Source organism: Pan paniscus, chromosome 17 (genome assembly GCF_029289425.2).
Source record: "Pan paniscus chromosome 17, NHGRI_mPanPan1-v2.0_pri, whole genome shotgun sequence".
NCBI lineage: Eukaryota > Metazoa > Chordata > Mammalia > Primates > Hominidae > Pan > Pan paniscus.
The window spans coordinates 27,596,337-27,611,453 of record NC_073266.2 but is presented as its reverse complement, the minus strand read 5'-3'; the positions used below and the strand labels follow the sequence as shown (position 1 = coordinate 27,611,453).

General features: G+C 39.7%; 1 protein-coding gene across 4 annotated transcripts in view; it reads right to left on the bottom strand.

Moving 5' to 3' along the window:
• PIEZO2 (piezo type mechanosensitive ion channel component 2) overlaps positions 1 to 15,117 on the bottom strand; it is a 478,719-nt gene that overhangs the window by 172,261 nt on the left and 291,341 nt on the right. For all 4 annotated transcript variants that reach the window (XM_034943968.3, XM_034943967.3, XM_008959670.5 and 1 more), the window contains exon 7: positions 13,496 to 13,709. In XM_034943968.3, coding sequence (XP_034799859.2) covers positions 13,496 to 13,709 — 214 coding nt within the window. The remainder of the gene's footprint in view (positions 1 to 13,495; positions 13,710 to 15,117) is intronic.

Genomic DNA, 15,117 nt, shown 5'->3' with positions numbered 1-15,117 from the left:
AATATATACAAGGTTGGTGCAAGGCAGGGCGTGGTGGCTCACGCCTGTAAGCTGAGCACTTTGGGAGATGGGTGGATCACTAGGTCAGGAGATCAAGACCATCCTGGCCAACATGGTGAAACTCTGTCTCTACTAAAAATACAAAAATTAGCTGGGCATGCCGGTGTGCGCCTGTAGTCCCAGGTACTCAGGAGGCTGAGGCAGGAGAATTGTTTGCACATTGGAGGCGGAGGCTGCAGTGAGCCGAGATCGCACCATTACATTCCAGCCTGGGCAACAAAGCGAGACTCTGTCTCAAAAAAAAAAAAAGTTGGTGTGCATTTTTTTATTTTTATTTTTTATTTTTTTGCCATTACTTTTAATGGCATAAAACACAACTGCTTTTGCACCAACCTAATATAGATGAATGTACATTTATCTGCTATAGTTTGGATGTTTGTCCCCTCCAAATCTCATGTTGAAATTTGATCTCAAAGGTTAGAGGTGGTGCCTAATCAGGGGTATTTGGGTCACGGGAGCACATCACTCATGAATAGATTAATGCCCTCCCTGAAGGGTTGGGGAGGGAAAGTGGGTAAGTTCTTGCTCTATTACTTCCCTCAAGAGCCAGTTGTTAAAAATAGCCTGGCACTTTCTCTGTTGTTTTCTTGCTTCCTCTCTCACTCTGTGATCTCTAAAAATGCTGGCTCCCCTTCAACTTCTGCCATGAGTGGAAGCAGCCTGAGGCCCTCACCAGGAGCAGATGCTGGCGCCACACTTCTTGTACAGCCGGCAGAACTGTGAGCCAAATAAACCCCTTTTCTTTATAAATTTCCCAGCCTCAGGTATTCCTTCATGGCAACATTAAACAGACTAAGCCATTATGTTGATTGTGATGATGGTTTCAATGGATGTGTTTATGGCAAAACTTATCAAATTGGACACTATAAATATGCGCAGTTTACTGCATATTATTTATACCTCAATAAAGCTGTTAAGAAAAACTCAACAATGAGTAACAAGCCAGTTTATTAAAACGTTTGTCAAGTTGTCTTAGCGGAAAGCTTTTGTAGCAGATTCTGTAGGGAAAATTTAAAAGTATCTTGCTTCTCATTTTAAGAGCTAATCTCTTATCCTTGAGTCATGGCTACTTGGAGCTAAAAAGCAGATAAAACAGCAAAAGTTACTTCATAAGCAACATTCTGAACTTCAACAATCCAAGTAGTTATGAGGCAATATATCTTGGTATATTTATTCTCAAAATACTTCACAAAGCAGCCAAATTGGCTTATCTACAATCAGACTGAAAAATTAATGAGGTGTTGCTGCAGTAAATTAAAATACAGAACATGGATGAGGATCTTAACTCTTAACAAACAAGATGATCACACTTTCCAATAAAAAGTTTGATAGCTAAATAATTGTTTTATTTCAAAATGAGGTTTCTCAAAAGATCTCTTTAGATTTCATTTCTTATACGCTCACACTTTCCAATAAAAAGTTTGATAGCTAAGTAATTGTTTTATTTCAGAATGAGATTTCTCAAAAGATCGCTTTAGATTTCATTTTATACACTGTTCTCTTAACTTGAAAAAAGTCAATCTTTCTACTTCAAGAAATTTACCACCACTAATTTGCTATTAATTTTTAAACTTGAAAGCACCTAAATGTACTATTCAGCCATAGTTTGTGATATGTCCATACATAATGATCATTTGGAGCAAATTTAGAAAAAAATTTAACTGTGAACCATGCCTAATCTTTATCCGCTTCATATTTTGAAAGACTAAATGTAGAAAGGGTAATTTTTTCACATAGCAAGCATTCATTGGTACCTCGGGCATGCTGACATGCTACTTGCTACTGAGAGACACAAAGGTCAATGAGATACAGTTTCCGACCTCGAGTTGCCAGGTGAATTCTCCAGCAGTGCTCCCTGCCAGGGTTCAAATGCTATGCATCCAACAAGAGTAGCTCACTCCACACACATTAGGTCCAGACCAATGGGCTACCTCATGGTGTTATGGCTACAGATGTCCCTCATGCAGGCTCAAATTGCTGAGCTTCCAAACCTCTATGTGACAAAGTGCAAAGGCTGGTTTACCACGAAGTTGTTCTGGAACAGGATGGTAGGAAGGGAGTCTTCATAAACATTCCAGGAAGGCTGTAGAAACATATTACTATGTCGGCTTACTATGTTATGAAGGTGATTATGCCCAGTGTAGGTCATAAGGGCACAGCCTTAGAAGTCAGAGAGAATTGGGCTCAAACCCTGGTTCTGTCATTTAATAAAGGTGTGGGCTGGGCACAGTGGCTCACGCTTGTAATCCCAGCACTTTGGGAGGCCAAGGAGGGTGGATCATTTGAGGCCAGGAGTTTGAGACCAGCCTGGCCAACATGGCGAAGCCCCATCCCTAACAAAAAATGCGAAAATTAGCCGGGTGTGGTGATACATGCCTGTAGTCCCAGCTACTTAGGAAGCTGAGGCATGAGAATCACTTGAATCTCGGAGGCGGGAGTTGCAGTGAGCCGAGACTGCACCACTGTGCTCCAGCCTGGGTGACAGAGTGAGACTGTCTCAAAAGATAAAATAAAATAAAATAAAATAAAATAAAATAAAATAAAATAAAATAAAATAAAAATAAAGGTGGCTTTTCTGCATTGTTTAAAATATGAACATAAAAATAACAGTACCTACTGGCCGGGCACGGTGGCTCACGCCTGTAATGCCAGCACTTTGGGAGGCCGAGTTGGGTGGATCACGAGGTCAGGAGATCCAGACCATCCTGGCTAACATGGTGAAACCCCGTCTCTACTAAAAAATACAAAAAATTAGCTGGGCGTGGTGGTGGGTGCCTGTAGTCCCAGCTACTCGGGAGGCTGAGGCAGGAGAATGGCGTGAACCTGGGAGACAGAGGTTGCAGTGAGCCAAGATGGCACCACTGCACTCCAGCCTGGGAGACAGAGGGAGACTCTGTCTAAAAAAAAAAAAAAAGTACCTACCTCATAGGGTTATTATGAGAATTAAATGAGAGATGCAAGACACTCAGCAAGTGCTTCATACAAAGTAACTGACCAAATAATGACAGCACTTTCTAGTCAGGTCACAAGCACCTAAAAGTAGATTGCTTAAAACCAAAATTTGTTTGAAATCACAGTTTAAAGACGAGATATGGGACAAACTATATTTACATGTTATTATAGTTTCAATTAAATGATGAATGTCTAGTTAACTATGAGGACAATGTATTTAACAAATACCTCTTTATAGTTCTTAATACATACCAGACACTGTTTTACAAATATTAATCCATTTAATATTCATAACTTATGGGGAATAATTATTATTATAATTTTTCCCATTGTGTGTGTGTGTGTGTATATATATAAACACACACACACACACACACAACTTCAACTATGTTTAAGGAACATGTTTTGTTTCACTGGGAGAATACCAAGAAATACAATTAAATAACACTAATTTTTTCCAGAGACAGGATTTATTTTTTTGTTTCAGTAATACAAGGACGGTGGTTAGGCTTTTAAGAGACTATGAAAGAGGAGTTATTTGGTTGGATTAGATTTTACTAAATTACTAGATTCCACACAAACTGGAAATCAGTAAAGACATCCTGACTTAACCCTCACATGTAGCAGTTTAATAATAATAATAAAAAAATCACATACATGTGTTTCTACAGAAAATTCCAGGAAGAACATGGAACTGACATTCTTTGGTTGATTCCTAGTTACCAGGATGGGTACCCCTAGGGCACACTGTCTTACTAATTTCTACCACACTGCTCTGCAGCAGGTAAAGGAGCCCCATTTTCAAGACCAGGGCCCCCACATTAATTAAGAAACATTACCCAGTGTCTCTCAACAATGAAAAGCAAACTGGGTCTCTGAAGGACATACTGAATAGAAACTGAAGTCTCTCATGTCTTCAAAAGTTAAAGCTACTGACTACTTTAGGCATGTTTATTTTAAGCATCAAGGATAAAGTTCTTTTGGAGTTTCTCAAATAAATACATTTAAAGCCCATCATTTTTCTAAAGCAAAAACTAAATATTTGCAAACACCACATTAAGAACCATGGCTACTTATACCATTAAGCCTCACTTAGTTCCTAAGCAGAGCTTCATATTCAATAATCTGTGGATGGACTGAGGCAGTGGGAGTGCCGTGGGTGTATGAAGATTGATGATGACCTTTCTGGAAAATAATTTCCCCACACATCTTATAGCCAGTGGCCACATCTGAAGCTTAGTATATTAGTCCATTCTCACACTGCTGAAAATGACATACCCAAGACGTGGCAATTTACAAAAGAAAGAGGTTTATTGGACTTACAGTTCCACATGGCTAGGGAGGCCTCACAATCATGGCAGAAGGCAAGGAGGAGCAAGTCACATCTTACACAGATGGCAGCAGGCAAAGAGAGAGCTCATGCAGGGAAACTCCCGTTTTTTAAAACTATCAGATTTGTGAGACTCATTCACTATCACCAGAACAACACAGGAAAGACCTGCCCCCATAATTCAATCACCTCCCACCGGGGATGAGATTTGGGTGGCGTCATAGTTCAAGAAAATCAAGTTTTACATTATTCTGATATACAAGGAGATAAAATACAAGGGTTTTAGGAAACAGAGAGAGAAAAGAAGCTTGAACTAAGAGTTCCTGAGAGGCCAGTGTATGTCAGCAGTGTTAAATCCTGAGAGTACCAAAGCCAAAAAAGCTGATCATGGCCCTCAAGAACTGGGTCCTAGTGAGTCAGACATATGCATGAAGGGATTATTATGGCCCAATGCAGCTGGTGTTATAAAGCAAGTTTGCACAGAATAATTGCCTACAAGATAATTCTCCTTCCTCATAAAGGAAGATGGAAGGTTCTGGAAGGAGGTGCATGGGTAGGTTTAAGGGACAAACAGGAGCCAGTGAGAGCAGTGAGCAGGAGATTTCCAGCAAAGGAAACAGTATAAGGGATGGAATTGCTTTATGTGCACAGGGGAACTGCAGGCATGATGGGAGGTAAGGCTAGAACTGTTGGAAATGGGGAAGTGAGTTTGAATAATAAAAATATTTGATGACTACAACAATAAAAATCAGTAGCACTTGATATGCTCTCTCCTGCTTGCTACACCCACCCACTCTGGGCTGGGCACTATCTTCACCCCTATTTTATAAATAAGGAAACAGAGGTACAGAGAGTTTTAGTAAAGTTCTGCTAGGTGCTCTGCCTAGAAAATAGCAGGGCCAAGGTTCAATCTCGAGCCCGTGGACTCCAGGGAATGAGCTGTTGAGCATTAGCAGAATCCTCTTAGTGTGGTATTATTAAATCAGTGGAACCCATGCGATGCTCGCTGGCCAGATGACATGACGGCAGCTGGGGCAGGTGACTGCAGGCGAGCTGCAATCCTAGCTATGGACCCTTTAGAATGAGTCACTGAGTCTGGCTAACTTTGGGGAATTCTAGGTGCCCACAGAGAATAAGGCATCTTCTCCATAAAAACTGAAAGGAAGATCGTGGAGATGCCCTCGGTGGGCAAAAGGAGAGAAATCTGGCCCAGAACACTTAATCCAGGCTGAGAGTCTGGAAGGTGCAGTGGGGAAGTCTTAGGTCACTGGGCTGGATAAACACGCAGTGCAAAGGCCCGTGGGCTCGGCGAGAAGCCACAGTTGCTTTTGTACCCAGTACAGGTGTCGTGGCTGAGTAGGACACCTCATTGCCCTGGGATCCCGGTCCCCACCACACCCACATAGGCCCCCAAATGATACCAAGGTCCAGATGAACTCAGTGTTCAAGTATTTCGGTTCTGTTGATTTTCCACTTATCTGTGTAAAGTCAATTTCTCTTGGGGCACCTAACTCTACCTTTCAGATAAGCACAAATGAACTCTGAATGAGACCTGTAGAATAAGTCACTTCATCATTAAGCATCTTTTCAAAATGAAACCTACATTTGTTTATCATGTATCATCTGCCAACTTCACAAATTAAACACTAGAGATTAACTGCTGCCAATGCCATCTTCTAACAGAAAGGTGAAGGGAAAGTGGTAGCTTGGTTGGGTTCATTTGCATTCCTTAGCATTATAATAACGTGCTTTACATTTGTTTTTCTCCACACACTGGACCGATTTCAGATGAAGGTTTTGCCAACTGGTCTCCATTAAACACAATTTAGTCTTTCTGTGCTGTTTCTGTTTATGAAACTTCAGATCACCCCAATGCAAGACAGGCACACTCTAGCAATCTTGATGGGATGCAAAAGTACATTCATTTCAATAACCGGATTATGTAGCCACTTGCAAAGCAAGACTGCGGCAGACCTAACAGAAGAGCTGACTGCATTCTTTCATTTTCTAGATGACCCCACTGGCTTCTCCAAACTAGAAGAAAGATATACAGCATTGAGGCATTTATTTCTCCTTGCATATAAATGATATTTTAAAACTATTATAAAAAAGTATAAACATAACAAATGGTATTGCACTTGGAGTGTTTGTTTTTTAACTTTAGAAGAAACTCATCATGCTAGAGTTTGAGGTTTTGCTGTTTCTTTTTTTACAGTTTTAACATTGACAGAAACGTGAGCTTTTCCTTCACTAAACCATTCATTTTCTAATTATCATGATTTATTGAAGTAGATGATAAAAAAGGGTAACAGGACAAATCATTGTACATTTATTTAAGAGAGAATGCTATTTTCATAGAGAATGGGCTGAGAATCTTTCCCATTCCTTCCCACCCTTCATTTTGAAACCTCACAATGTAAGGTGAAAAGCAGCAAAACAACAAACTGAACTTGAGCAAACAAGTCCGACCCCTGCAGTGACTCTTGGGAATGATCTAGAGAAAGTTCATGAGTTGGAATGAAAGCCAGTCAAGGATTAAAAGAGACAACTTAAAGAATTGTTCAAAGTTGCATGCTCATTTCAGTGCTGAACGTATGCTAAATGCTCATTAGTAGGATCTAGGAATAAATATATAGGTTCCAAGTGTTTACATTATGATGAAGGAAATCATAGGCATCCATTTCAGCCTCCTGCCATCCCCTCCACTCTAAGTACTTCAGAACTTTAAACTGAATTATCCAGATCACCACAAGATAAGCAAACAAACAAAAGGCCCTCTTTTTGTCAAGAACTGTCTTTAGAAGAATTCACCCAAGGATTCCTTTTTTTTGAGACAGAATCTCGCTCTGTCACCTAAGCTGGAGTGCAGTGACACGATCTCAGCTCACTGCAACCTCTGCAATCTCTGCCTCCTGGATTCAAGCAAATCTGCCTCAGCATCCCGAGTAGCTGGGACTACAGGTGTGTGGCACCACGCCCAGTTCATTTTGTATTTTCAGTGGAGACGGGGTTTTGCCATGTTGCCCATGCTGGTCTCAAACTCCTGCCCTCAGGTGATCCACCTGCCTTGGCCTCCCAAAGTGTTGAGATTACAGGCTTGGGCCACTGCGCTTGGCCCCTCTCCCAATCCAGAATTTCTTTAGGTATCTTCTTCACAAGGACGCAGGCCGTGATGTGCGGCCAAACTATTAAAATTGGGTTTTAACTGAAAGCACCACCAAGTAGAGAAAACTCAAGTTTATCACGTACAGGTGTGTTTTAAAGCCTCTCAGAGGCCACACATTCCCAGTAGTGAAACAGGAATTGAGTCCTCCCGCCCCCGGCTCCTGTGCTTTGCTCAGGGCACCATCTGCATTGTTAACGCAGGATGCCTATAGGACAGAAGCCGCCCAAGGATCCCTGAACCGTAAATGGGGCCAGCCCTACAAGTAGGAAACGCATGAGGATATGCACACCTCGAACTGGGGGAAACCGAACATCAGCCCCATAACGTTAATTCTTCCATTCTTGCTTCCTGTCTTGCAAACTGTAGTGTTTGCTGTCTACTGAAATTCCCTATGAAAATACAAAACCTTTGGAAGAAATTACTTTGCATTAGCTGAGGCAAATTTTGTTTAGTTCACCATTTTTCTTCGGGAGACCTGCCAGACTAACAGCTGCCATAGGGCTCTATTCTTTTAAACAGACTGTTTTGAATGGTATATTACTGGTCTTAGATTTAGTTATGTGGATTCACTTTGAAGCTTTCTTCTGCTGGATCAACTTCTGAGTGTGGTCACTGAGTTTTGCAGTTATTGTTATAATAGACTACAGCACTTGAGATTTGGGAAGAATAATCTCAATTTCAGATCCAGTATCTTAACCTCCCCTAAGTACACCTATCTCTGTCACATAATAAGTCCTACATTTTGTTTTGGAAAATATGCTCATGCCACACCTGTGTGCATAAATGGAAGGGAATCACTAATTCTCACCCTCCCCTGGATAAAAGTAATGCAAAAACTCAACCACATGTGCGGATGAAACTGGAAGGAAGCACGTGATTTTTTGGGACCATGGGGTGAAAAGAAGGGGTTACCCTAGAGAAAAATGAAACTCCAGCCCTGTGCCACACATCGGCGTGGAATTTCAGTTTATACCATATGCATGGGGAGGGCATCGCAAACCAGTAAGTTAGTTAACATTATGTTGGCCTAGGACCTGGACACCTGTGCATCCTCCAGCAGAAGCAAGCACCCCCACAGCCCTGCAAAGGCTCTTTCACAGCTGCGAGAATGTGGGGTTGCAACTTGCTCATCATTAAGTTTTGTTTAGATTTAGAAGTAATGTGGGCACTTGTTGCAGCCTTATTCATGAGAACAAAAATGAGAAATCATCTACGTGGTTAAAACTCAGGGGTTGACTAAATTATAATATAGCTACACAATCACTTTGCACTCTATGAAAATTACATTTTAGAACATTTTATAACATAGGAAAATGCACAATTTGCATAAATACAGCAAATTATAAAATAGTATGTGCAATATGATTCAAAATTTGTTTGTAAAAAGTACCTATAGACATAAGAAAGATTCTGAAAAAAATCTGGCTGAAAAGCAATAGTATTTATTTCTGGGAATAAGGATTACATTTTAAAGTGTTTTTTCTTATTATTTTATTTTTCCAAATGACCAAAAAACATGTGTTTAGTATAACAGTGTGACAAAAAATATCAATTCAATATTTCTAAAAATAAGGTTAATTCTCACCAGAGAGCACATTTGAAAGCTTTTTTACCAGAAGATAAAAATTGCTTGGACTGTTTTAAGGGCAGCTTTATCTATCCAGGAAGTGAGACAGAAGGGCTGGAGTCTCCGTGGTTATGAAATTTGCGATAAACACTCACCCATGGTGATTTTCTTTATTTCTATGTTTGTTTCCTTCTTTCTCTTTTTCTTTTCTTTTCTTTTTTTCTTTCTTTCTTTTTTTTTTTTTTTTTTTTTTTTTTTGCCTGTCTGCAGTTTGTTTTCTTCCAACTCAGAGTTTGGGGTTAATAACAATACACTGAAATTATGCCCTAGGATAAAGCTATGGTTTAAATATGCTAATTTCCATGTTTTAAAGGAATAAAATGTAATGTCCTGTTATCGGCAAGTTAATGGGGAGGAAATCTACAACAAGGAACTTTACATACTGCATTGTTTAGCTCACATTTTCTATTCCCTGATAAGCAACTTAACTTCCAATGACTTACTCTATGAGATTATAATAACAGACCTTTTAAACTGTTAAGGGGATGATGTACCGAAATGTCTGTAATAAATTATAATTTTACTTTTATGACAATTCAAATGAAGAGCAAATATGATGTTATTACACTGTTAGAACTGTTAATATCTTTACCATAAGATGATAAATTATGGCCCCTGGGCCAAGTGTAGTTCAGTGCTTGTTTTGGTGCCATGTATGAGCTAATAATGATTTTTACATTTTTAAATGGTTGGGGAAAAATAAAAAAAAAATTCCATTAAATGTAAAAGGAATATGAAATGCAAATTTATGTTTGTAGTTTTACTGAAACACAGCCATGATCATTTTCCATCGTGCCCAGCTGATTTCACATTATAATGACTTCTTGAAAGAAACTGTGACAAAGAGCATATAAGTTCTCAAAGCCTTAACTATTTACTAAGCTTTACAGAGAAAGTTTGCCTGATCTAGCATTTTCGAGGTGGTTCTGAATATTCTTTGTATTTTCTACCCTCAGCCGCTAGATGGCATAAAAGATCCTTAAGCCAGTAGAAAGAATAAACCAAAAACCAAAAAACTTCTGCCCTACAGAGGATATTTACATTTTCAATTAAGTCACCCTCTAAAAGGCAGATCTTTCAGCAGTACAAAACTTTTTGCTATATGTGTTCAACAAACTAAAAATTAAACGTTTAAAGGAAACTAAAAGCATTAATTTAGTCTAGAAATAATGTCTGAATTGAAATTTAGCTTTTATTCACTTCTGCCTGGAGTAAATATTATGTGAATATGCACTGTTAAAGAGGCTCCCCAGTTTTACTGTGTCTATACAAAATTCTTCTCTTATTAGACTGAATTTCACTTCTCCAGTTGCCAGGCTAATACAATCAACTGAGCCAACTGGATTTAGAATAAGGTGGGAATGTGTGTGTGTGTGGGTGGGGGTGTGTGTGTGTGGGTGTGGATGCTTGTGTCCAGCACCAACTTTTACTTATTTTAACTGAATTTAAGTGGTCTTAAAGGATTTGACTGAATAGCTCTCTATAGCGCGTGCCCTCTCTCTCTCTCTCTGTTAGCACTGTATAGACACAGTCAGCCACAACCAGTTTTACCACGGCCAAATTTTACACATAAATCAATCAAAGCAAGGCCACTGGGCCCTCTCACACATTCTGTCTTTATAATTTACGATCACATTAAAACCACATTATGATGTCTTGAAAGGATGCAAACCTGTATTGCCGGTATGGTAATAATATTCATGTTCTTTTAAATTGCAGGTTCCTCATTTCTCAACAAGAAGACAAAAAGCACTACATTACCACCCAGAGGCACAGCACAGAGAATTCTGGCACCGTCTTCACCTAACACTCACACCCTCTTCTACTGTTACAGTAGGTAAGTGGTCAGGCATGAGTGGGGCAGGAGAGGGCACCCCCCACCCACCAACCGGGAACGTCAGGAGACCATAAGGTGATAGTCAGGAGGTTTTTACACTGTTTCTCTAAAATAGTAATTGGTTGCAGCTGGGGGCTGGGGAAGGCAGTCTCCCAATATACAGAAAAAAGACAAAACTGGTGATCAACAATTTCCCGATAAGACTTCAGGAGTTGGGTGAGTGGGCTCAAGCATGTGCAGTAAGAGGTAAAATGGCGGAGTTTAACTGGTACATGACCTTGTAGGAGCATTCGGTGAGGGAAGAGCACTTCAAGTGAGCATGCGCACAACTCCAGTAAACAGACTACATGCAGCCCCTCCCAAGGGCTGGCAGGCCACTGTGCATGCAGACAGCACACCCCCAGGAAGAATCAGGGGAAAAGGGACCCAAGACCCCGGAATCAAGCCAATGTATAAAACCCCAGTCAAAGGTAAAACCGTGCACTTGATCTCAAGTCGCCTGCTTAGCCCACTTCCAAGTGTACTTCACTTCCTTTCATTCCTGCTCTAAAGCTTTTTAATACATTGTCACTCATTCCTGCTCCAAAACTTGCCTCAGTCTCTCCTGCCTTATGCACCTCAGTAGAATTCATTTTTCTAAGGAAGCAAAAATTGAAATTGCAGCAGATCCATGGGAATTCGCTGTCAGTAACATACTTTCGTGCTGCGAGACTCAGATGTGTTTCACTGCTAACATTACCATTTCTGTTCCCTTTCTTTTTTCTGGAACTGTCAATTATGAACCTTTCCTCATGCAAAGAAAAGTTCGAATAGGACAATGGATAACCCTATACTGATCACCTACTTTAAATAATTTGATTTGTCTTCTCTCTGTTAACTATTCCTATGTATATATGTATCTATCAATCTATTATGTTGGTTGTTAAGCCATTTTTAAGTTGCAAACATCAAGGCACAGCTTATCTAAATAACTCACCATGTATCTCCTAAAATAATGGCATTTTTCTGTCTACCCACAAAACCATCATACACCTAAGAAATCAGCAATAATTCTATAGTATCAATATCCAGTGAACATTGAAATTTCTCCAATTTAACCCCCAAAAAGTTTTAAGAATTTGTTGTTGAACCAGGATCTGATCTACAGCTGTGCTTCACAACAGGTTTAAGTATCTACTGTTCTCCTCTGAACTAGACAGTTACTGCCTCCACTCTCTATGCAGACCTCTTTTCCATGCTGATTTTTTTTTTAAAGACCCATTCATTTGCCTTGCAGAATCCACATTTTGAATTCTTTTGATTGTTTTTCTTGTGGAGCTATTTAAACTGTTTCCTAGCCTTTATATTTTCTGTAAATGGGAGGTTAGGTCAAAAGTCTTAACCATATGATGCTGTATAGCTCATCTGTTGCATCACACTGAGAGGTGTGAAATGTTAAGCTATCTCATTTTTGATAATGTTGACTTCAATCAATTCCTCAAGATATTGATCACACCATTGGAAAGATGTTATTTTTTTTCTTTGCAATTAGGAAGCACCAACAAGGTTCTACTTCGTCATTGTGCAACCACCACAACCTTTATAGTAATTATTTCAGGTGTGGACATAATAGAACATATCATTAAGGATTGATGAATAGTAATTCTCTAATTCTATTATTCCTTTGCCTGTCATTATCTAACATCATCCTGCATGGAGGAATTTTCTCTCATTCACTGAGAATGACTTATTAAAAGTCAAATTAAATGCTAGATTCTTTACCTTTAATTCTCATTTTCATAGTAAGGATTTGGTGTAATAGTCATCTCCAGTCGAAGCAAAGTATTTGATGTTTCTCCCTTTCTCTCTCACACCAGAGACTTACGTATTTTCTTATTTATTTGTTTGTTGGTTTGTTTGCTTTGAGACAGGGTCTCACTCTGTCACCCAGGTGGGAGTGCAGTGGTGTGATCATGGCTCACCACAGTCTTGACCTCCCAGGCTCAGGTGACCCTCCCACTTCAGCCTCCTGAGTAGCTGGGACCACAGGTGTGCGCCCTCATGCCCAGCTAATTTTTTTGTAGAATGGGGTTTCACCATGTTGCCCAGGCTGGGACTTTTATTTTTAAGCTTTCACAATTAGTTAATGTTTCTGATGCTTAATTTGTTCTCGTATATTAGGCCCATGAAACGCCTTTCTAGCTGGATGCTGTGGCACATCCTTATTGTTCTTCGGTGTAAAATGTTCTTCCTGATCTTCTTCCCCAGCTGAGACTCTGTGTCTTATTCCTACACATGACAGCTCCCTGTCCTCCTGCATCCCAGCGGCATCTCCATCTGAGGAGACCACTGTCTTCCTTCCAGACTGTGTCATCCAATACAACGAAAGTGCTAGACTGCTTCACCCACCCCCACAAAATCTTTGCTTAACACAGCAAGTGCCTGCCATCAAGAATAACCCCTGTAAATTCACAATGCCAAACCAAGGTCCCAAAGGCGTGGGGGGACAACCTCCCCTGGAAATGCCATAAGGATTTCTCTTACCTTGCATAGTAGTCATTGGGTGGAACTGCCTCTTGAAAGAATTGGAACTGGTATAAATAAAGTCCAATCAAATGTCCAGCAGTGAAAATAGCCAGCAGAACACAGAGACAGCTGAACAGCAACGGGTCGAATGTCCGGCACCAGGACCACCAGGTGCACAGACCCAAAAATACAAAAAAATACACAGATGATGTCAAAGACGGCAACATCATGCCTAAGGAAGAGAAACGTAATCACAAAGTCAGGTAGAACTGGAAATTCACTTATCATTCGGTGAATGTGACTATTTGAAATTATGTGAATTTCCTTCAAGTGTTTTTAGGTTTTTAAAAATAGTAATTTTTAAAAATCATGTTTGATTTATATAATAAAAATTAATGCTAGATTTATTGTAAAAAGTCACATATGAAATGATAACTATAAATACAAAGATATACCAGATGATTAAAAAAATTCCACCTGTGGCGTCTGAACTAAGTAAATGTCTACTTTTCATACCAGTAGCATCTGCATATTTACTTGCCTGTTTCCATCTTTCTACTTCTCCCAAATTTTCAAGAATTCATGTATCTGTATGTCTGTTCCAACCTTTCCTGACACCATTTTCTTTATAATAATTTACTACTTTTTTTTTTTTAGTTAACTAGTACATCCTGGCCAATTAAACTCTCACTGTGCCATGCTTATTTTATTTTATTTTATTTTGTTTTATTTTATTTTATTTTTTGTAGAGATGGGGTTTTGCCAAGTTGCCCAGGTTGGTCTTGAACTCCTGGGCTAAGTGATCCTCCCTCCTTGGCCTTCCAAAGGGCTCGGATTACAGGCATGAGCCACTGCTCCTGGCCAATAACTCCTTTAAAAGTGTTTTTAAGGAATCATAAATAAAGCCATCACCTTAGGGCAAAAGGAGTCTGTTTTATTGGGCATTTTGAAAGGACTCCTCATTAAAATGTTGTGGTTTATTTCTTGAGAAATTCTACTGTCTTTTCCCCCATTTTTTCCCACTATTAAAAAACAGCTAAGTTGCTGCATCTTTGCAGTTTGCTTGAGTGTACTCTAATACGCCTCCCGTAGCTCCGGGGCAGTGGTGAGCAGTGGAATGGAAGGAGGGAAAAGATCAAGATAACATTATTATGGAATAAGTGGTCCAAGTCCAAAATTTAAAGGAAGTGAGCGTCTGTGCTGGAAGATTACAATCTAACTTAGGAAGAAAAATAGTCTATCCTGGAGAGTTATATTAACGTGACTATGGACTCATGTAAGCAGACAGACCTCCAGAACCCACAATACGGCTTGTGATGGGTACATGCACATTGTTAATTGCAGCAGGTCACCATTCCAAAGCTCTAAGGAAGAGGATTGTTGTTATTCTAATCTAAACCTAGAAAATGGAGTCGCTTAGCATATATAGAAAAAGATTATTTTGCAGAGGTTAACAGAAACCATCTAAAAACATCAAAACTAGAACTAACCCGGAAAAATTATTTTGTGTGGTTTGTACATGTGGCCAGTTTTACAAGAGCTACAGTTATGATATTCGTGTGGTGGAACAGACTGTTTCCTTCATTTCTTCTTCAACCATTTCTCTCATTCACCAAAGCACTGCTTGTGCCTTTTGCTAC